Genomic DNA, 24,010 nt, shown 5'->3' with positions numbered 1-24,010 from the left:
CCATTGAAAGTTAATTATAAATCGTTACTTTTTTTCCTTTTTTAAACCTCATAATTTATTTTCCTTAAATATTTAATAACATTTTTTTATTTAAATGCATTAATTAATCAATAATAATTAATACTGAATTTCTTATACCATTAAGTTCAATTACTTGTTTTTTATTACAATTGTTTTAAAATTAGTTGTTGATTGATGCAAGATTATACAGTAATATAAGCTTAATTTGCGAGAAAGTTTTATTGATTAATGCGTCATAAATTAATCAATAAAATTGTGATTTTGTTACTATAATTTTTATTTAAAAATAAATTATCGTCTTGTTGATAGTGCTAATTATCTTTTCATTATTATATCTATCATTACTTTAAGAAAGCGGAGATTTTCTTTTTCTTAAGTATATTTAAACTACAACTAAGATAGTTTATATTATAAAAGAACTATTTAGTTATTTATTATAGCTATTTCTTACTTTAAAACAATTATTTTAATAATTTAACTAATATTAATTATTACATTTTATTTCTGTTTAATCTTATCACATAATAAACATTTTTTTTCACTGCATCATAAATTATACTATAATAATTTATTTGCCACAAACAATTATATGGTAATTACGTTAAGTTTATTCGTATTTATGCATAATTAAAATTATTTATTAATTTTTCCTGTACTATCTCAATATAAACGTTTTTTTATCAATCTGTTATCAATCATTCATTATTAGTTTATCATCATTTACTGATAATTATATTATAAAAACACTAAAAATATTTACACTATCAATTATAAAAAAAATTTTGTTTCTACATATGTAACCCTATTACAATAAAAATGCGACTTTCTGTGTGTATAACAGATCAAAGAAATGTTAATATTTATAGAGTTAAAAAAGTATAATATAGTATATAGTTTTATAGTGTAATTAATATAGTATTTTTATCGTAAACATAAGCATTCTTTATTTATATTATGCTGTCGTATTAAACCTCATCATTGTATTATCAGTTATATATGATTTTTTTTAAATTTACAATACTATTCATACTATGAAATATTGTTTTAGATAATTAAGCTAACATAATCTTTATTTTTCTCTATTTAATCTTATCACATTAAATATACTTACTTCAAAAAGTTAATTGTAAAGTATTATGGTACTTCATCCTTGAAGATATATTTTTCTTCTTTTTTTCTATTTAAATATTCGAATTGAGCAATTATGGGCTTATATAATTATCACTATATTAAAAATTCTATGTTAATACGTATTAACCTAAGTTATCTAAAGGTATTATTTATACCATAATTACAATGGTATTATTTATACCATAAATACAATAAGATTATTTAAGTTAGTCAAAATAAGAGGAACTTTATTTTCTTTATATAATCAATTTATATTAAAAATACTTATTCATAAACTTATTTAAAATTATTATGATACTTCATCCATGAAGCTATTTTCTTGCAAACGATTTTGCTGTTAATGTTCCATTTAAATCATCGAATTGAACAAAATATGGGCTTAGATTATAATAAAAGAAGTGTGGAATAAGTTTACTTTTTAATCTCATCCCCGACATACACAACCGGCGACATGCTTGAGTGATGGTCCGAGCCACTGGGTCACCACCTTTCGCCCCGATGGAGAAATCAACTACCGATCTCCCCACTTACGACAGAACTCTTCAAAGATTCAACGGATGGCTGTTCTGGCGTTTCGATCTACCCCGAGTGCAAGACGAAGAATTTTCAGCTGCTCAGCACTCCCATGCTGTCATGAATGGCCTCACGAGGAACTCGGAAGGGACGCCCCATCGTTGCTATGGCAACGCAGATGCGGGCGGCTCTTTTCCGGCATGCGCGGGCGTCGGCAACTCCACCCCACCGCACAATGAACTCCTCCGAACATGCTTCTCAAAAATCGATTCTTCAGAAAAGGCGTACGAGCTTCTTAATGAAGACGCCCGGTTCCACTATGGTGCTAACTATGGCGAGAAAACGCTTCTGGAGTATGACAACTCCGTAAACATGGGCAATCTCAGTAGTCAACCCGGTGACAAGAAAGGCAAGGGTGCATCCAAAGATGCCAAGTTTCGCTTCGGCAAGGGAGAAAACAAACAAAAGGGTGGCGGTAAAAAGCAGTCTACCGACCAGAGGAAGCATGCTGCTGCTGTTGCCGAAAAATCGCCAAGTCCTGGCAGCTCTATGTCCAGTTCTGTTTACGTGGACACACACAGTCACTTACCCACACCGAGTGAAGCAGGTGAAGATGACTCTATCATAGAAGGTGACTCTCAGATCTTAGACGATGGCACAGTCACCTTGCAAGATGCGTCTCCTGGCAGCCTCAGCGATATCACAGTCTTCTGTGAGGACAACGAAAGCGTCAACAAGCAGGAAGCGGGCGTGATTCGCAGCAGGCCGCCCTCCACGTCGCAGTCATTGCCAGGAACACCAGCCGAATCTGATCCGAACTTTGCGACGATGGGATATGACGGCCGATATCGGTCGCATGCCGAAGCTGAGTCGTCGTCTTACAGCAGTGGCGGAAGAGACCTGAGCACCAGCTCGTCCTCCAGCAGCATGGACATTCACGAGTTGAACGGGAACTTGAACATATACAGACAGCAACACCAAAGAGGTTCGCTGGACTCTGGTTTGCCACCCTTTACGTTGACACAACACAGGAAAGTGGTTTTGCCTCCGCATAAGTATGCTGCCCCACCGCCTTCGTCCACTCCGTCACTGCAGAACGGCAAATCGGCTATCTCTGGTTCGGAGGAATGTCTGAGACCAGCGAATCTGTATGGATCTGGAATGGAACAGCAGCAACACACCCCCTCCCCGTCGAGAAGACATTCATCGTATGGGGATGTGCCGCCGCTGGATGGTAATGTCCTCCGAAAGGTAGCATCACTCACTCTGGACAAGGCTACCATAGACTCTAAAGTAAACAGACCCAAGTTTGTGCCTGAAAAATTGGACTTCAGCCTCTATGAGAAGTTTGAAGGTGAGTTTTTTTAGCAACTTTAAATATTACATTTTCTAAGTTATTATTTAGTATAAGGTGTTTCGTAATGAATGCCCTTAATATATATTTTTAGATTTCTCATTAAAAAACTGAATTAGGAAGCGTAAATTAATTTTCAAAAGAGAGAAAAGCAAAAACGGCCATTGAAATTGCTAAGATGGGGATGATAGCATAAAAATGTGCTCGATTGTTTTAGATTCGGATGCGTTTCTAATAATGGCTTTTTATCTCCTCTGTTTCCTTCTGCAACAAAACAAGTTTTTACATTTTCCTCCCCGCCTTCCTCGGTAGTATCTTATCAGATTTTGAATGCGTTTCTTTGTTTAAATATTAATTTGTGGGCCCTAATGTATGTACTCGTTAACGTGGATTCTAAATATAAAGAGAAGTCATTACGGAACACCCTGTATATTTAAAACATTGTGGTTCCCCTTGTACTATCCACAAATGAATGATCATATTCAAATGATTCACAAGTTACCTTGTCTCTGTCCATTTTGTACAGTGGTCACTGAATGCATTCTAAAAATGAGGTTAAGTTAGGTGCTATTTATGCTAAGCAGAATGTTTAAAAGTTTCAGTGGATTCTTATTGAAAAAAATCGTAAACAAAACAAAATCTAACACAATCGTAATTATTCCTAAATTATAGTATAATAGTAATTATTCCTAAAGAGATTTCTTTGGTTGTTATCAGTATCAAATTAATAAAAGTATCTTTTATCCTTCAAATATTTCTTTACCCCTGATTTTACTGTATTTACCTGTAATATTAGTATTTAATATTATTCTTAGCGATTATTAGGTTTTTACTTTCGAATATTATTTCTAATTAAATGTTTAAAGCTAAAAGAGGTGTTCCTTTATGATAAAATAATCCAACAATATTACCTTATTGCTCAACATTTCATGATAAACATATTTAAAACGTTGTCTTAACCGTTTAACAGTTGTGAAACAGCAGATAAGTTATATTCACTTTTATAATAAATGTTGTGTAAAACTGCATCAACTTATGCAATTAATATGATGAATACAATATTGCTAACCATTATTAGAAGTTTTCGCACCATTACTAAATAATCTAATTGGCGAGTTTTTTGAAATTATCTAAAATTAATTAGGAATTTTTAAAGAAAAAATACTGTCGCCGAAGTAAGATGATTAAGTTTAAATTTTATCCCAAAAGAATTAGAAATTATGTCTGCAAACTGAAGTGTTAATACAATGAAACGTTTTTGAATCTTACAATTGAATACTTTTTAATTGTTACAAACTTTTTATCATCAAAAATTTTAAAAAAATGATTGCAAAGCGAATACATGGTTGAGACCCCTAATTAGTAATACAATTTGTCAAGAATGTTTAAAAACAATGATTTCAAATCTTATTGTAGAACAATGACATGACAACTGTACAGCTGCTTTACTTTGTTTACTTACACTAAATTTACTTACACCAAAGAACTTTTTATAAAATAAAATAAAAATTTGTCGGTGAAAACCAACTTAATTAAATGCTAATAATTTAATCTTCTTTTCCTACAGTCGACCATTACATTTTCTTAAACATGAAAATTTGTAGTTTAAACTGTAGTTTAACTGTAATAATCTAAACAGGCACATTTTTAAATGAAATAATATTTCTCCCCCTTAAATACCTAAACTTGAATTGAGCAAATCTAGTTTGCGAGAGAAATTGCGAATCGTCACAGCTGTAGATTTTATTTTATTCCTAATCCTGAATTTGCAACTATCAATGTTGAAGTCATTGTAATTTTAAACCCAACCCAGAAGACAAGGAAATACCCGGAGATTAAGAATTGTTTCTGAGTATCAACTTGTTTTTAACACTAATGATTTCAGGTTTTTCTGCGCTACATTATTTCGAAACGTCTCCCCTTAGTATACACATATTCTTTTTTTTTTTTTTTTTTTTTTTTTTTTTTTTTTTTTTTTTTTTTTTTTTTTTTTTTTNTTTTTTTTCCTTTTTGAAAAGTGTCAACAAAAAATGTGCCTACGAAGGACGAATATTGATATTAAATTCAAAAAAATCCAAAAGGATATGCATAAAAAATCTGACAAATGACTATTAAGCAAAGCGGGTATACAAAACAGCAAAACCTCTTTAACTGTTGATGGAAATAGAAAGTACAAATATCTTCAAGTTCCAACCAGTAATCAAACAGGTTTTGATGTTTTCTGCACATGCTTTCCTCAATATTGATTTGTCAAATTTCTATAGCATTTTCAATTTTTTTTTCTCTTAAATATTGCTGCCCATAATATGAACCTTCAAGGAATAGATAAAATCTTTTTTTTTTCTTTTTAAATTCAAGAATCACCGAAGTATATATTAAGAGTGGTTATTACGACACACTCTGTGTTTATTTTTGTTGTGCATCACTCCCAAAGTATCAAAATAATTCTTGAATCTCTTCAAGTATGTCCCACCTTGAAATTTTTAAAACACGATTCTTTTAATTTCTCTAGTGTCTTCTGGAGTTTCTATATCTAACTAAATTTATGTATAGGAACTCAAGTGTCTTGTTATTGTTTCGCAATAATCCCTTTACTTTTTTTAAAAATTTCTGTCGTATTGCTTAATCCTAATGCATGGACATTCATCATTTTATTTAAATATATCCTTTCTCTAGAATAATTAAGCATGAAAAATTTGTGTGTTAGAATAAAATATCGAAGTGTTTAACTTTTTTTAGTAAATAATAAATCAGAACATTTTTTTTAAAAAACTATTAATTAAATTCACACATTTGTATTTTTTTATGAATAATATGAGCTTTACATGGACAGTAGACTTCCAAATTCTTAAAAAGATTTTTTTTTAATACTTTATGATATACATTACATCGATCCTAGAAACCTAATTAATACGTTAACCATACATAATGTACTTATCTGTATCATGTTTCATAAAAAGTGCTGTAAATTTAGTGGAATATTAATTAATGCAATTATTTAATTGAACTTAATTAAAAGTGTTCCTTGAACGTTCCTTGAATAAATCTAATTTTAAATATTTTGATCATAAAAAAGCTTTTGGACCAATGTTGCTTGAAATAGTTTTAATATTTTTAATTTAAAATCTTTTTTTGTGAAATTTTTTTATAAAGTTTTTAAATGTTTATTTTTTTAATCATATTATTTATTATTATAATAATTTTATAAGCATTGGTATGCGTTTAAAAACATTTCTCGTAACATTTGTATTCTTTTTTTCAAAAATTTAATAATTTTTCAAAATTTGTTGTGCTATGAACATTTTTAATACGATGTAATTAAAAGCGAGTTTTAATTAATATCTTCGTCATATTTCACTTTTTTTTTTTTTACTCAAAACCTTAAATACCTTCTACTCGTATAGCAATATTGCTGACACACACAAAGCATGAAAAATAATATATAAGTCATTTTAAAAATCATCTATAGTTTTTTTATTTATTTATTTTTTATTGTTAAACTTTCAATAAATGTCAAAAAAATAGCTCTCACTATGTACTTAATCTAAATATAAGGTATCGCATAAACTCGAGTTAGCAATAAATTATATTTTAAATTTCATAGAATTTATGACATCATGCAGACGATAGCTAAACGAGCTGTAAAACACGTTTTGAAATATCTCCTAAAAAAGATATTTTAAAACTGTTCTTCCAAGGCACTGTTGCCATATGAAATGACATCTTCTTAACGAATAATATATTTTTGTAACTGTTACGAGTTTGAAATAGTTATTTATGACTGATAAGTTAAATTTAGCTTTTACGTCACGACCGCTCTCTGTTCTTATTCAGAGATATATTATATACATATATATTATATACCAGGGTTGGGTTTTTGACGTCAAAAAGTGATTTTTGACATGACAAGGGTATAATACTGGTTTAAACCGTCAAAAACTGAAGTTTGCCAAGAAAATATATAAACTTCAAAACTACCAACAGTTACCATGCATTATATTGAAATTTAATTATACTATAGGTAATCAGCAGGTTTTAAAATATTTTTTAATTAAAATTAAGGTAAAATAACAGATTTAAAATCTCAGAAATTTATATTCAAATGCATGTGCAGAAAAATTTTGCACAAATTTTTTTTAAATATTTATATTTTGAAAAAAAAAATTTTTTTTTTGATACTTAAGAAAATTAAAAGTTTATTACTATGCATTTTTGACATATAAGGAACATATAACTAATATTTATAAGGAACTTACAAGTTATGTTGTATAAATACAAACTTGATATAAGATACAAGTGTATAAAAAATTTTTTTTAATGTTATACCGAATATCTTTATTATCCAGTATGTTAATTTGAATTTAAAAGTAGTTATATTTGTGAATAATGATAAATATAATTCATATTGTTTATTATATTTATTTATAATTATTACACTTATCATTTTAAAACAATTTTTATCTCTTAATTTTTTTTTCTCCACTTGTATTAAGAATACAAATAATGCATATCTTGAAAGCAAGAAGTAATTATTCAACAGCTGAATATTTAGATATTCAACAAAACTATATAGTATTCAGCAAAATGAAATTCACAAGTATTTGGATAAACTAAATTTTCAGCATAGTAAATGAATAGGCTGAATATACTGTAAATCGACACTAACTACTCTGTGTATTTAACAGAAAGCACTTAAATTTGTATTGTCTTATGTTAAAAAGATTATTAAGAAGATTTAAAAGAATATTAAAAAGATTTTTCTTTAAAAGATGTCTAATGTACAAAACTGCTAATGTTTATCTTTAAAAATGTCTAATTTTTAGTATAATCTATACTATACACTAAATTTGGTTATAAATAAATTTCTTAATAATATCACTGCAGATTTTCAATAACACATGAAAATGAATACATAATATTACAAAAGATGTGAGCTTTCAAAAGTACAAGATTTTGGTTACTATTCAAAATATAAGTGTTTCTTCAAAATTTTAAATTTATTTTTTCTAGAACATATTTAGAAACACTATCCTTTATAAAAAATATATAAATTTTATGTATTAATTAAATTTCACATATGAATATAGGTTTTTGACATTTTCGACATTTTTGACAGTGAGGTTTTTGACGTGACGGTTTAAACTATGGTTTAAACTGTCAAAAACTGTCACATGTCAAAAACCTGCCAACCCTGTTATATACATATATATTATATACATATATATTATATACATTATTTTATATACATATATATTATATACATATATATTATATACATATATATTATATACATATATATTATATACATATATATTATATATAAGTATTCCTCTTTGTTCTTATTCTAAAAATGACGCAAAATATCAATATGAAGAAATATCACTGTTTTGTGAAAATGGAAAATGTTAGTGGCCTAATTTTTTAACCTTTGAAAAGTTGTTCTAACGCTGTATTGTCTGGAAACGAAAAAATTTGCTCAGATAGAGAATTATTTCTCGAATAAAAAAGAAAAATACCGCCAAATTGGCAATTTTTTATTTTTTTTATTTTATGGCAATTTTTATTTAAGTCAAATTTTTTAAGGGTGTGTTTCAAGGATCTTTCGCTAATGTAAATTGTAACTAAATTTTTTAAAAATAAATTATTAAAAAATAATAAAAATAAACTTTTATAAAAAGCGCAAATTCTATTAGATTTCAACGCGTAGATAAAAAAATCATTATAATCAATTGGATCAATTTGCAAGTGATCCAATTGATTTGACTGATTTTAATTTCAAATCAATGTCACTTGCCAAATGACAATCATTGGCAAGTGAAACATCGTCGAACAAAATCGTGGCATTTGTCGATTCAGTATCCAATCAGGTTCGACACACACGCTTGACGTCACTTGAAGATAACCAATTAAATCTGATTTAAATCACATACTTAGTCATAATCTCTTCACTTCTTCTCGAGTTGCAAGTAACCTAACAATTCTAAAGTTATTCAATTCTATTAGCTTAGGCAATGCAGCATATGCAGAACTTTCCCAAATATTAAAAAATTATTTTCACAAAACTGGGAAAAAAGAAGTGTTTGAAAAAAAAAACTGTGGCTTTTCTTCATAGTAAAATTTCTAGCCATTTTCATAAGTAGTATAGAGGACTCTAGTTAAAAATAGGCAAAACTTAAGCTTACAGTTATGAATGATATTTTCAACAATTATGAAAATTGTATATTTTTCGCTATAAAGCTTTATCTCCTATAACGACAGAGCTATCAAAGAACGGATATATTAAGAAAGAAATAAAAATCGATCAAGTCTGTTTAAATTCTTCAAGGCAAGGGATGCATACTTGTATTTCAGAATTATAGCTATGCTTTGAGTTATACTTGAATACAGTTTAATACTTTTGAGTTGACACTTAAATACAGAGCTGTGGAGTTAATAACTGAAATGTTTGACTCTAACTCCGACATCATACATATTGTATTGAGGGTATCGTATCGGAGTGATTGTATTGAGGTATCGTCAATACAGGTATCTGAAGGGTAGATTTGTTAGCCACTCTTTCAGAGGCACCATATTACGTGGGCCAACGTTGTTCCCACAGTAAAGACAGATAGTACCGAGAATGAAAGAACATCCATGCCTTGCACGGGGTTCGAACCCAGATCCTGTTTGATGCAAGACCAGTTCCCCTACACAGTCCTGTCGGTATAATATTTTACTAAAATATTTTGATAGGAATGAGCAAATCCATTAATCAACTGCGCGCGCAGGTTCACTTGTTCCTTCATATCAAAACGCATAGTGCATCGCGTTCGACGTATTATGCTGGAACTTTTTTACAAAAAACAATTCAATATTTATTATTATTTTTTTTTTAAATTTATACTTTTGTTACCCCTAAAATTATTGCCTAATCCTCGGTAAATATGAATTTTTTTACCAAATAAAACTCAATTTATATAGACACGATTGAAGATATTTTTATTTAAAATTACATGTCATGTTGTAGCACAGCAGTTGAAGAAAGGAATTTTAGAAAACTATTTGTACAAGATATTCAAATCGTACAAAACCATTTAAAAGAAAAGAACTAGCTACTCGCTAATTTTTAAACATGGTACGTAAAGATTCTCTGACGAATATTGTGGAACTAGGAAACTATTACTACTTATGCTAGTTGATATATTAGTTATACTTATATTAGTTGATTTGCATATCTTTTAAAATAGCTTTTCAAATGAGCTAAATAAATTAAGTTTTAGAATTTTTGTACTTTTCCAATTGTTCAATGAAATGCGCAAAGACATTCAAATGTGATAAATTAAATTTGTGTTAAGTTTTAAATTAGATAATTGTCAAAATATTCATTTGAGTTGCATTTTTATTCGCAATAAATATTTGTTTTATTAATTTTCGTAAGATCCATAAATTCTTTTTTTTTAATATAATTTACCTAATTTAAAACTTAAACTAATCGGAATCAAGTAAATTCGATTTCCCTGCTTCAAAAGAGCTTCGAAATACAATTTTTTTTCCCCTCAATCCGGCATAAAAGAGTAAGAGCATTAACAAAAAGTTCATGAAAAAAAAAAAGCTGTCGATCTTCTAACAATGCACTGTATCGCTCAGTGCAGTGGTATTTCAGTTCTGCTTCGATAGAAAATCTTTCTAACATCTGTTGCAATCGAAATCATTGTTAATTTCGATTTGTCTCCTGATTAATAAATATTCTCTTTTTTATATCATTTTTTTTTTAAATGTAACAAGAAATTCGAATATTTATTTATTTATATTATTATTTAATACAATGCAGTTTCTCTAACGAAATAAATTGTTAGGTATTGAAAAAAATTCGAACTTTTTGTAGTTTGTTAAGCTTTGTTAATAAATATGTTTTGTCGAAGCTTAAATGTGATTAAATTCCCTGCGAAATTTGCTATAAATAATTAAAATTAAGATTTTTAATTAAAACAACGCATTTTTAAAATGATGAGTCACTTCCTTTCATGTAGAATTCTATTATTATCTATCTTCGGGGGAAATAATACAAATGATATCCAGAAACAGACACTTGTGAAAGCGAAATAGTTGCACAAATTTCAACTTTTGATTGCAACTTTTTCGAAAAATAATGAAATAATAATAAAATACGTCTGAAAAATTCAAATACGTCAATAAAAAAAAAATATATATATANTATATATATAATCATCAGCTCAAACGATTATATCCGCAAAATTAGTGCTTTCTAATACTGCATTAATATAGCCAAAGAAAAATATATCAATACAATAGTGTGATAGGAAAATTGAAACTTAACTGAAACTTAAAAATGAAACAATTCAAAAATGAAGTTTTATCAAGTAAAAATCAAGAAAAATACTAAACAAAACACAAATCGAAACATACAAGAACATGTAACGCAAGAAAAAAAAACGGATATCAAGTATCTAAATATCTTTCAAACATGATTTAGAAATATTTTCCTAACTAAAGTTGTCATATTTCCAGAGCTTGAGTTGCCAGAAAAAATGAAAGCGCTAATATAGGTCAGTGGAATATATTTTTAAGGCACGTTTACACTGAAGTAAAAAACCGTATCTGATTTATCTTGCTTTGGATTAGCCCGAAAATTAGATTTGCGCAAGGTAATAATACATAATTTTTTATTAAGGTTAATTATTTTTATTAAGATTATAAATTTTTTTATTATCATTATTATACGAAATAATTATTGTATTTTCCAATTGTATGCAAATTTCTATTTCGTGTGAAATTTAACTTGATCATAAACTTGATTATATAAATCATAAACTTGAATTTGACGCCAAGCGCTAATCTAGGTTTGCTTATTTAAAGGTGCGACCCTGTTTTTCGAGCCCTGAAGTAGACCCTTCTGAATTTAGGTAGTTTATATGCATAGGATAATTACGTCAGATAAGAAAAAAAATTTAAAATTGTATTTCGGGCAAGCAAAATTAAACAAAAACGGCCTTTATGTCCAAACCTTATAACTTCGTCAAAATTACCATAATGGCTACCGCCAGGGAGACCACAGCAAAATTCTATCCGACTTTCAAAACTTTTAAATGAATCTGGGTTTTTTTCCCCGCCATACATGAGTGAATATTAGCTTTTAAAAATCGTATTTTGTTTTTGTTTGTGTTATTTAAATCTTCATTTCATTGCGATAAACAACAGTATTGCCACTCGTTCATTTTCATAACAGTTATAATAATAATTATAGCAATAATAATTAAAGTCATATTAATAGTATTTGAAACTATAATAATACTTAATTATTATAAAAACAATAGAAATATTAGAAACTGAAAGGATGAAATTCCACCTGCTGAAAAAGTTCCAAGAACAAGTATAGGTTGAAGTTGATAAATGTTTTTACCGAACAAAGAAATATTTTCTATGAAATCTATAAAATAAAAAAAGAAGAAACCTAAATTTTATTATTTACACGAAATGTTCACGTTATTTTGACATAAATATTGCCAATACACGAAATAAAGCGAACACCTTTATAACCCCCCCCCCTTAATGATCGAATTTTCACGTACTAGGATTCAATCTTCAATAGGATTCCAGTGTCTAGCCTGTAATATTCTAATTAATTTTTGCTGACGATATTTTAAGTTATTATATCAGACACAAAAACGAACATTTTTTTTTTTGGCTAAATATACATATTTATTACGGATTTGGATTCTTTAACCTCAAAATCTGGAAATATATTGTTTCCTGAAGTTCATATAGGAGAGCGGTTAGCATTAATTTGATTTTTTCCACATTTTCGGGAACTGAATTATAAATAGGGTTCGAGTATCTAGCCTCTAATATTCTAATTAGTTTTTGCCGACGATATTTTAAGTTATTATATTAGACACAAAAACGAACATTTTCTGGCTTAGGATCCAAATCCGTAGAAAATATGCATATTTATATTTTCTACGGATTTGGATTCTTTAACCTCAAAATCTGGAAATATATGGTTTCCTGAAGTTTATATAGGAGAGCGGTTAACATCAATTTTATTTTTTCCGCATTTTCGGGAACTGAATAATAAATAAAACTAATCGGAGGGTTTTAAGTGCACATAATTGTACAACTTGTTTAATCCGTAGAAAATTCCGCATTAAAAAAATTTAGTTATTATTATTATTTAATATTTGTCATTATTACCGATATTGTTTGTATTGGATTATTATGTTATATATTGGAAACCATATTAATAAATAAATTATGTAAAACATATGTAGTAGAATAAACTATAGTTAATCCAATCATAATATATTTTTTTAATTTTAGTTAGTTAATTTAAATTCCACAAAAAGAAATCATATCGTTTTTCTGTAACTATATTCTGTAATTAAATTAAATCTAATTATTTAGTAAAATGTATCTATAATTTAATAAGCATGAATAGCTCATTAATCTAATTAATGTATGTATAGTAGGAAAAAATAAATATTCCAGTACTGTACAATATAATTAATAAAATCAAATTATATTTAAATCTAATCACTTAGTAAACATGAATAGATAAATTATCAAATAAATAGGAAAAATTATGATTATGACAATTCATTTTTGTATCGTTTTTAATATTAGTTAACTTAATTCGTAAAAAAAAATTTTTATTGTTAGATCAATTTACAACATAATTGATAAAGTCAAAGTATAATTAAATCTAATTATTTAGTAAAACATATCAATAATTTAAGCATAAATTACTCAATTATTTAATGAACATATGCAGTAGAAAAGTATATGAATAATCAATCCATCTTTTTTAATTTCAATTATTTACTTTTCGTTCCATTAAAAAAATAACATTCACCGAAAAAACTAATAATTCATGCGCAGGTTTCCATAAGTAGGTCATAAAAAATTAATCAATAAGAGCTTATTTTATCATTCATTAATCCGCCAGAACTACAAAGACGAACGATTCTCCGCTAAAGATAATACCGATTATCCGGAATTAACAAACAAATCGGAATCGGTGGGGAAAAAAAAGATATTAAAAGATTCGCCGATATCTGTTGTTTGATTACCATTTGCTATTAAAACGCCGGTTTTTTCTCCTTTTAAAAAAAGATCCTGAGTGGAAATGAGTCAGAGGCTGGCACTATTTAGTTCTGAATACTAGACTAGCCAGCCACGTAGTTACGATGCTGATTTCACCTTTTATCGGAGTTCCATCTGTGTCACGTTATTTAAAAAGGCGAGTAAAATATGTTTGTTTACCGCTCGTTTCGATGGAGGCATTAGTTTTCATTTGATGGTCATTTTCTGTATGTCTAGCGGAATAACGCCGTTTGCTTTTTCCGGTAAGTGACTGTTTTGTTTATTCATAATGTCACATATCGCTTAAACTGTATGTGTTTATTCAATGGGTAATGTATTAAAATGGAACTAACTCAGTAAAATCAATGGTTATTTTGTTTATCCGTAATGCCTCTTAACATCAAAATAAAGAAATACTCTACTTTTATATATTCTATGAAATAAATGTTAAAAGTAAACTAATTCTGTAGAATTCCTGACTTATTTTGTTAATCAATAATATAGAATCAAAATACAGCAAAATTTTAAGTTCAAATAAACTATTAGAAATATGTTAAAGTAAAAATAATTCTACAGAATTCTTGCTTATTTTGTTCTATCATTAATGTCTAGAGTCAAAATATAGAAATACTACGTTCATATATTCTAAGAAAAATGTGTTATAATTAAACTAATTCTGTAGAATTCGTGGTTATTTTCTTTAGCCACAATGTTTCTTTAACATAGCTAAAGCGTATTGAAAAACTTCTCATTCATATATTCTGCGAGAAATACATTGAAATAAAACTAATTCTGCAGAGGAGTTGCAGAATGAAGAACTGCTGAGGATGTTCAAATGTTTTATCCACTATTAATCTAAAGTGCCTTTTAATAAAAAAATTTTCAAGTAAGAAAAATAAAAACTTCTATTTCTTTCTTGAGCAAACGATTCTGTAAAAAAAAAACGCATTTCCGTAATCGTTTTCAGTTTTAAACTTAATTCTAGTTTATTTTCTATTATTGTAGAAATATCGATAACATGAAAAAGGGAATTATTACTTAAGATTAATAATATTATATGCGTATTTCTTAGCTTATAGACCAATTAGAGTGGAAAAAAAACTATTAACCTGAGCTACAAATTACGTTTAGAAAAAATTTATTCAGAAATGCTATTAATAAAGCTGGAGCGTGGGCGAGAACATGTGATCAAGTGAAAAGTTACAACTTATTATATAAGTTTCTGGAACAACTAAAGGAAGTCTTGAGGAGCAACAGTTCTTATACGTCGCTCCATTTGTTCTGTCAATAAAACTAATCAATGCTTTTTTTAATTAAAACTTTAGATGCTATGACTAAGCTTAAAAATGTTCATTTTTTTTTACCAGAATCTCGATATCTTATTAATAATTACATGAAAATTCCGTATTACTGTAAAATAATTTATTATTAATAAATAAACAAATATAAAAATTAATGGGGTAAAAAAAAATTAAACTGGTAATACATTATTTTCCTTTTTGCATTTGTCGTGAAGACTTAAGAACTTGTCTTGAAAACAGTGGCGTGAAAACAGGGGAATGAAAAGTGTAAATTAAATTTTTATTGACTTAAATATGTTATCAGCAATAAACTTAAGTGTACTTAAGTTTATTATTGATACAATATCTAACTTATATTTTACTTAACTTGGGCACTTAAAAAGTTCTGATATATCTGAGGGCTATCATATCTCTAATAAGGATGTACCAAAAAATTGACAGATTCAGAGATTTATTTTTTTATTTTATTATTATTATTATTATTTTTTTTTGCAGATTTTTTCGCATGGGGGACAGAGCGTTCGCCTCCCAATTAGTTGAAGCGGATTCGAATCCCAGCTATGGCTGGTCGATACAAATTCCACGCCCGACTCGCACCGACCACAGTGCAGGCGTAAAATATCCTCAGTGGTAGATTCATCATGGATTCGAGTTCCCTTGACATCAGGCTGACCGTAGGGGATTTCATGTTTTTCCTCTCCGTGTAACGCAAATGCGGGTTAGTTCCATCAAAAAATCCTCCACGAAAGCGAATTTCGTTCAATAATTGGTCCAGGAGTTCCCTTGTCTTCTGGATTTGGTTCAAAATTACAAGGCTTCGGAGTTGAACATTGGTTCTCAAAAATTGGGTCAGCTGTTCAACGACAGTTATAAAATTAAAATAAAGTCATAAATTATTAGGAGCCGCGATGACTCAGGGGCCAGTTTGGTCGAGGTTCGAATCCCGACGGTGGCTGAATGATAAGAATTCTGCTCCCGGCTCTCATTGTCCATACAGCAGAGGTAAAGTATTATCAGTGTAGACGAATCATGGGTTAGAGTCCTCTTGCTGACAGGCTAACTATGGAATGTTTTCGTGGTTTTCTCCATGTAACGCAAATGCGGGTTATTTACACCAAAAAAGACCTAGACGAAGGCGACTTTCTACCAATGTTTGATTCAGGAGTTCCCTTGTCTTCTGGGTTGGGTTCAATATTACAAGACTGCAGAGTTAAACATTGACAATCTCGTAATTGGGTCGGCTGCTCAACGTCGGTTATAAAACTAAATAAAATATTAATTTATTTAATCTTTTCAGCTCAAAAATCTGATGATAAAGTTATGATTCTGTGTTTTAAAATACTTAATTGTAAAATACGATACATTCTAACAAAATTTATGCATTTTGATAGATGTATTCTATTTTAATGAGTTTGCTAATTCTTACCACGTACAATTTGAATGTAAAAGTAAAAAGTTCAATGTGCGCGTATGCCCACTCATATTTGAATTATACATCGCCTAAACCTACGTCTTCAAATATCCACCTAAGAAAGAATCGATTTTTAAGAGTAAAGGCAAAGTAAAGCTAAGGAGAAAATGCCAAACCATATATCGATGTTCTATTTAATGTTTCAAAACTTAAGATATCTACTTCAGTAATAAATGTTATTTGCTTTACTTCCTGCGACTCTGATTTTAATGGTATAAAATACAGATTTTACTTAAAAGTATGTAACTTAGAAAAAAGTAAATTCAAAAAATGTGGCTACAATGAATTATTTTTAATTATTGCATAAAAATGATGAATTTTAAATTTTAGCAATTTTTGCATATTGTAGGCTATTTTTATAGTGTATTTGTTTATATTTTTGTTTTGAAAAAAATTTACTAGTCTCAATAAGTTATTTATTAAACATAAAACTGACTAAAATATTGCTTGAATCGAATTTCTTCCCTTTTTTATAATTTTTTATTGTTTTTATAAATTACGAATAACGAAAATAAAATTAATTGTAATTTTAAGCAGACATTCGCTTTGCATAAGCATACAAAGTGAAATAAAATTGCACAAAGTAAAAACAAATCATAAAATATTAAGATAAAATTTAATGATTACGCACTTTTAGTATTTTTTTTTTCATAAAAAAGTCATGTAATATTATTTTTTTAAATGATAAAATTGTACCAAATGTTGCCCAATTTTTTGGATGCTGGTCTCAGATGGTTTAAGATAAATTTATGGATTGCTTATACTTTTTTTTTTTGGGGGGGGGGTTCTTTTCATTAAAAAAATCATAAATTATTATTACTAATTTTAAATTATGAAATCGTACGAAATGTTGCTAATATATTGAAAATTTAAGATAAAATTTTATGATTTCATACGCTTTTTTTTCGCATCTTTTCTTTTCAAAAAAAATCACAAGATGTTTTTTTAAGTGATATTATACAAAATGTTGTCCAATATATTGAATACTGGGTCTCAGAAGATTTAAGTTCTTTCCTTTTAATGTTAAGATCTTTTCCTTTCCTTTTTACCCTGGGTCCCATGATGAAAAAATTCCACTGATGCCACAATTTAACCTCATTTAACTAATATTGCATTTATATTATTTTCCAAAATAGTGTAATTTGTTGGCACTTAGTTGCATAATCCAGATAGCTTTTTACCTATTACGAAGCCTCATCATTTAATCGCAACTAAAATATAATTCTTGACTAAACTGTTACCTATGTCAATTAACAAGCACAATCAAAAGAAAATTATTGAAATATTTGCTTGTTTATATGAACTGTTCTGCCAAACTTAAAACTTAAATTACATAGCGAATGCAAGAAAAATTATTTCATCGGTATTGTGACATATTGTATGTTATATACCAAAGTGTATTATATATACCAAATGGTATCTAAGCGCATGTTACATACCAAACAGATATGAAAGCTAAATTGGCTTATACTATGAACAATTGTTGCTTTCAGTCAGTATCTTTATATTCAATGGTTGTAAAGTATGTGCGCTTCGTTTACGATCTCCGTAATCGTTTTTTAATTGTGATAATTTTTCTATCGTTTGCATTATATTTTATTAATTTACACGAAAAAGAAATACCAAGTTTCATGGTGAAAGTTTTATTTTCCCAGTTTAATGTTCTTATTTTTATCCTTTTAACCACCACAGACGTTGTTTTTCTTTCTTTTTTATTATTTTTGTTATGCAGTAGTAAGTGGAACTCGTGTTTTTATTTTCTGCAAGTATATTTTCGATTAAAAAATTCTTCCGCGCTTAGAGAGATGAAATAAATATAAAAATGAATGATATCGTCTGCAAAAAAAATTTTTTAACGGTATGTTTCTGCATTCTAAGTATGCAGAATAATATTTTATGTTTCTGGATCTAAGAATGCGATTCCCTCCAACATTTTTTCCTCTTCGTTTCATGCTTATTTTTATTGCTGAAATATTCGCGGAGCACAATTCGTCATGTCTTCTTTCTCCCCCCCCCCCCCNCCCCTAAGAATAATCTGAATATTTTTAGTTGGCGTAAAACGAAAAGATATCTGCAAAAGAAAAAGGAATTTGAAATTTCATATTTTTTTGCGATTGAGACTTTTTATTCTTATACTGGCGTTGAACAACTATCCCCTTATCGAATTTGCGCTATCAAGTTCCCTGTCTTGTAATTTCGAATCAAACCAGAAAACAAAGGGAACTCCTGGTTCGAACATCGGAACAAATTTCCCAATTCGAAGCATTTTTTAATGAAACTAACACTCCTGTTCGTTCTATGGAAACTAGTATTTTACGTCTGCACTGTGGACGGTAAGAGCCAGGCGCAGAACTTGATTCGAAAAGCTACTACTGGGATTTGAACCGTGTTTGGCTCTTTAAGAGTTGCTCGTTTTATTCTGTGGAGCCACCCCGGCCAAGAGAATAAAAATAGTTTACTCTTATATAAAAGCGATTACCCTCATAAAAGAGATTGAATTTATTAAAGAGACTATATTCTCACGTGACATCCCGGTAACTCTGTAGTCAACCAAGTTTGTTTGTGGATAATACTACCCTGTTCAGATGTTACGTATGCGAACATGCGGGAAACAGGAAATTGACCGTAAAAGAGAAAGGGAAAAAAAACATACACAAAAACCTTTCCTCTTTCGCACCTGTAATACAGTTAATAATTATCCAAATAAGGGGCCGTTCTACTGTTATGTAAGCACTTAAGGGGGAAGTGGGGAGGGATGTATACTTACTTACACTGATAGAGTGTAAGGGAATAAGAGCAATATTTTAGACACTAATAAAGTCCCCTGATTGTCATTTTTTTTTTTTTTTTTTTTTTTTGCGCAAAAGAAATTTAAAAAAGAAATTGGAATAATGTTAAATTTGAAATAAAAAGTTAAATGGTATACAATGAAATCCCCTAATTGTCAATTTTTTTTTTTTGTGCAAAAGAAATTTTAAAAGAATTGGAATAATGTTAAATTTGAAATAAAAAGTTAAATGGTACACACTAAAATCCCCTGATTGTCAATTTTTTTGTGCAAAAAAATGCATGAATAAATTGGAATAATATCAAATTTGAAATAAAAGTTAAATGGTACACACTAAAATCCCCTGATTGTCAATTTTTTGTGAAAATTTTTTTTTCAAAATATTGAAATAATGTTAAATATTTGAAATAAAAGCTTAAGTTGGGAAAAAAATAAGCTGGAAAAAAATTTTTATCAAAAAGTTTAGTCAAAAGTTTCGACCGCAGAAAGGCTGTACAAAAGATTCTTATACACTATTCTGGTCAAAGTTTTTTGAAAAAAAATGAATCCAGTTTATTTATTTATTTTTCAAAGTTCCATGTCTTATTTGAATTTAATTCTAAAATTAGATTCCTACCTAACCTAGAATTACTGCAATAAAAGTCAAAGATAAAGCAAACAAGACTGACGGTTTCTTGCGCATGGGAGGGGGTTTTGTGATTTAGCTTGTTTTAACCAACAATAAATGATCATCAGAAATGATAATGATTAATTTTTTCCCCCTTATTTCACAAACATCGCCAATTTGGCCAATTTTTGCAATGTTTCGCTCAATAGTTGATGGCGTGATTTTGAAAGATTGCTGTAATGGAGTAAAATACTAACTTCCAAACCCTAAAAGAAATAGTACAATTTAATGTCTAAACAAATCTTAATGTTTTCTTTTTTCTAATTTTAACTGTTTTTCTTTCAAATATTGTTTATTGTATGGTTGTTACAGCTCGTTAAATCTGTACACTTAACAATTTTGGATAAATTGGGGGAAAAAATGTCTTGAATTTGGTGTATTTTGTTCCTGGTTGTCATCGCAATCTTGTTCTTCAAACTTTTTGCGGCTAAACGTAAACCTTTGAAAAGAGAATTCAAGCGCAATTGTATGAAACAAAATATAAAGAGAAAGAACCGTATTTCTCTTTTATCTCGTAGATCTAAAAGATTAAAAGTGTTGAGGAAGGTCTGTTGTTTACCTCCTTTTTCTTCTTTTTTTCTTTTCTATCCTATTACTAAAAAGTTTCAAACTTTTTCTTCAAGAAGTTTTATCTTCTAATAAATGATGTTTAGAACAGTGCCTCCAAACTTCTTATTTCGGAATTGATCTCTTTTATAGCAGTTTGAATTGCCGAAAACACAGTAAGTTTACCTACTACGATTTCGAATTTTTTTTTTTTTTTAGAAGAATATTTTATTAGTAGAAAAGTTTAGACACGTTTTACATTTATTTCAAACATGTTTGAGACTTCTTCATAAGCAAAAAATTATATTTTTTTTTTNGTACAATTAATTGTTATATATATATATATACACATTCATGCACACATACAGGGGTTGGATAAAATAATGGAAACACTTCTATACTACTAATTTTTTCATACTTCTTAAGAAATACATACTTTGAAAATAATTTTATAACTTCTGAGAAGTGTTTTGTTTAGTAAATTACGAACGACAAGAGATGTTTTTTAACACCTTATGCCAAACAAAATAGCGATAAGCTTATTGTAACTTATATAAATTACATTGTTTAATATATGCAATAAATGTACAAAATTTCATAAACCTAGCTTAAATATTCATGAAGCTTAATTATCTTTAAATCAGTCCAGCTGAAATATCAGTAAATGATCATTTTTACAAGATAATAATAATTTTTTTATACTTACGTTTTTTTTTTTACTGTAACTGCTGAAATATTCAATAAAATTTAACAAAATTTTTAGAGTAATTTTTAGTTAATAAAAAAAAATTTAAAATTTGAAAAAACTCTTAAACATCTTAAAGCTTTAAACTTTATTGATATGTATGAGAAATCGCATGACCTAAATACTAACTAATTCTCTAAATATTTCTTGAGAAATATGAATAAATGAGTTAGAGTATAAGTGTTTCTTTTATTATGTCCTACAACCCCTGTGTTGTGTGTGTATATACAGGGGGTGGACGAAATAATGGAAACACTTCTACTAATACATTTTTTCATCTTTCTCAAATACTAAAATAATCATTTTATAACTTCAGACATCTTTAGATCATGCGGTTTTTCATAAATATCAATGAAGTTTAAAGGTTTGAGGGACCGACAAAAAATTACAAACAGAAAATAATGTTTTTGAACACCTTATCTTAAAAAATGTAGCAATAGATTTGTAACTTGTGACAGTTATATTTGTTATTAAATGCAATAATTGCACAAATTTTTGTAATCCTAGCTTTAATTATGAAGATATGGACATTTTTATTTAAAAAAAAACTAATTTTTTATGCTATAACTTTGGAAATATTCAATAAAATTATACAAAATTTTCAGAGCAATTTAAAATTAATTACAAATAGTTTGCTTTAAGATTTGAAAAAAAAATTATTAACAACTGTGCAATATATAAGTAATTAAAGTAGTTATTTTATACTGCGCATGCACGGAAATTCCCCCTCCCCCTTTTTTTTTAAATATAATTTTGTAGTGAATTGTATTTGGCAACTAATGAGAAAAGTCCGATTTGAATGTCGTATAAATTTAAATTGTTTCAAGCTCAAAATGATAAGGAATTTCTATTAATATTATTTTGTATCATAAAACGATAAGGAAAGAAAACGTGAGAAAGAAAAAATACTTTTATGGGGGTGATAACATTACCGTTCACCGTTGTCTTATTTTAATAAATCCTGTTTAATAGTTCAAAAGGAAATATGTGGAAAACCCCTTATTTTGAGCTTTCTTTCTAAAAATTCGGAAACTACATAGAAAATTGCTTGAAACTTTTTAAATTTTTAAGATATTTAAATAGGACTTTTTTCATTAGTTGCCAAATACGATTTTCTACAAAATTAAGAAAAAATATTTTTCAATTTTTCCTACGGAAGAGCAGTATAAAGGAACTACTTTAATATTCAGTAAAACCTCGGTACAACAATATTTAGGGGACCAAATAACTATATTGTTGTAGAAGGATATATTGTTATAAGGGCCAATAAGATTTTTTTCACACAATAAGATTTTTAATTTTAATAATATTAAAATTAAAAGATTATAAAAATAATAAGATTATAATTTTTTTAATATTAAGTATAAATATATTTATTTATTACGTAAAAAATTAGTTTGCAGAGTGTTAATTATGGTTAAATATTAAAAACAATTGAAAAAAATGCAGAAAATAAGATCTTAAACATACCCTGAAAATCAGGGCTCGAAAAACAGTCCGTCCGCCCGTCCTCGACGGTCAAAAATTCTCCGCGGACAACGAATTTCTCGAATCCGACGTCCGCGAAGACGGCCATTTTCCCGTTAATGTTCGTGATACATTTTCAATTTTTGTTATCTTACAAGAGCCTTGTAAGTTACAAGGCAGCAAAATGACCCACAATACAGCAACATACTGCGCATATATTGATGTTTTCTCTGTCTGGGAGTACTGCAGCGGTTGAAAGGGGCTTTGCAGCAATAAACTTACAAAAAAAACACTATACGTACTGGTCTTAAACAAGAAGCTTTAAAAGCAATTATGAACATCTACCTAAATGGAAAACCCCTTTCAGATTTCTGTTCAGAAACCTCTGTAAATCATTGGCTTGATTGTGCAACTGGCAAACGTCATATTTGATTCATTTAAAAAACGCAGTACCCTCAGATAACTTGACATTCCAGATAACTTGACCCTTTTCATTTAAATTATTTCATAAAAAAATACTAGGGTACTATTAGTAACATAGTATTTCTTTTATTACTGTATAATGTAATCCTAGTAACTACTAATTCATTGTGCAACTTATATAAATGTTTGCAATAAATAGGAGAAAATTATATTTTTATTTATTTAAAAGCGACGGGTTAGTTTCAACGGAGGACGGGTGCATTGTTGGACAAGGCGTCCTCGGGGACGGGTAAAATTTCTGAGTTTTTTCGAGCCCTGCTGAAAATCGTTTTTATTGAAAATAATCCTGTATTTAGTGTTTGTTTATTATTTTTTTTACTGTTAAGTCAACCAGCAAAAGGTATGCATTGAATCCAAAGCACGAAAATGATTTTCGTTAGTGAATGGTGTGTTATTGTGATGCTTGTGGTCATTTGTGACTCATGATCAGCTTTTAACATGAAG

The 24,010-nt window shown here is 28.5% G+C and overlaps 1 protein-coding gene across 3 annotated transcripts in view; it reads left to right on the top strand.

The window, feature by feature from the left end:
• Positions 1-1,156: 1,156 nt before the first annotated feature.
• Positions 1,157-24,010, top strand: part of LOC107455371 (formin-2) — a 64,456-nt gene continuing 41,602 nt past the window's right edge. Inside the window, exon 1 of one of the 3 annotated variants that reach the window (XM_016072918.4) lies at positions 1,157-3,019. In XM_016072918.4, coding sequence (XP_015928404.1) covers positions 1,615-3,019 — 1,405 coding nt within the window. In that variant the 5' untranslated portion in view covers positions 1,157-1,614. Of the gene's footprint in view, positions 3,020-14,143; positions 14,362-24,010 lie in introns of those variants that run through there. The other 2 variants (XM_016072909.3, XM_016072943.4) reach the window with 2 other exon arrangements.

Source organism: Parasteatoda tepidariorum, chromosome 6 (genome assembly GCF_043381705.1).
Source record: "Parasteatoda tepidariorum isolate YZ-2023 chromosome 6, CAS_Ptep_4.0, whole genome shotgun sequence".
NCBI lineage: Eukaryota > Metazoa > Arthropoda > Arachnida > Araneae > Theridiidae > Parasteatoda > Parasteatoda tepidariorum.
This window is presented reverse-complemented; position numbering and strand designations above follow the sequence as displayed.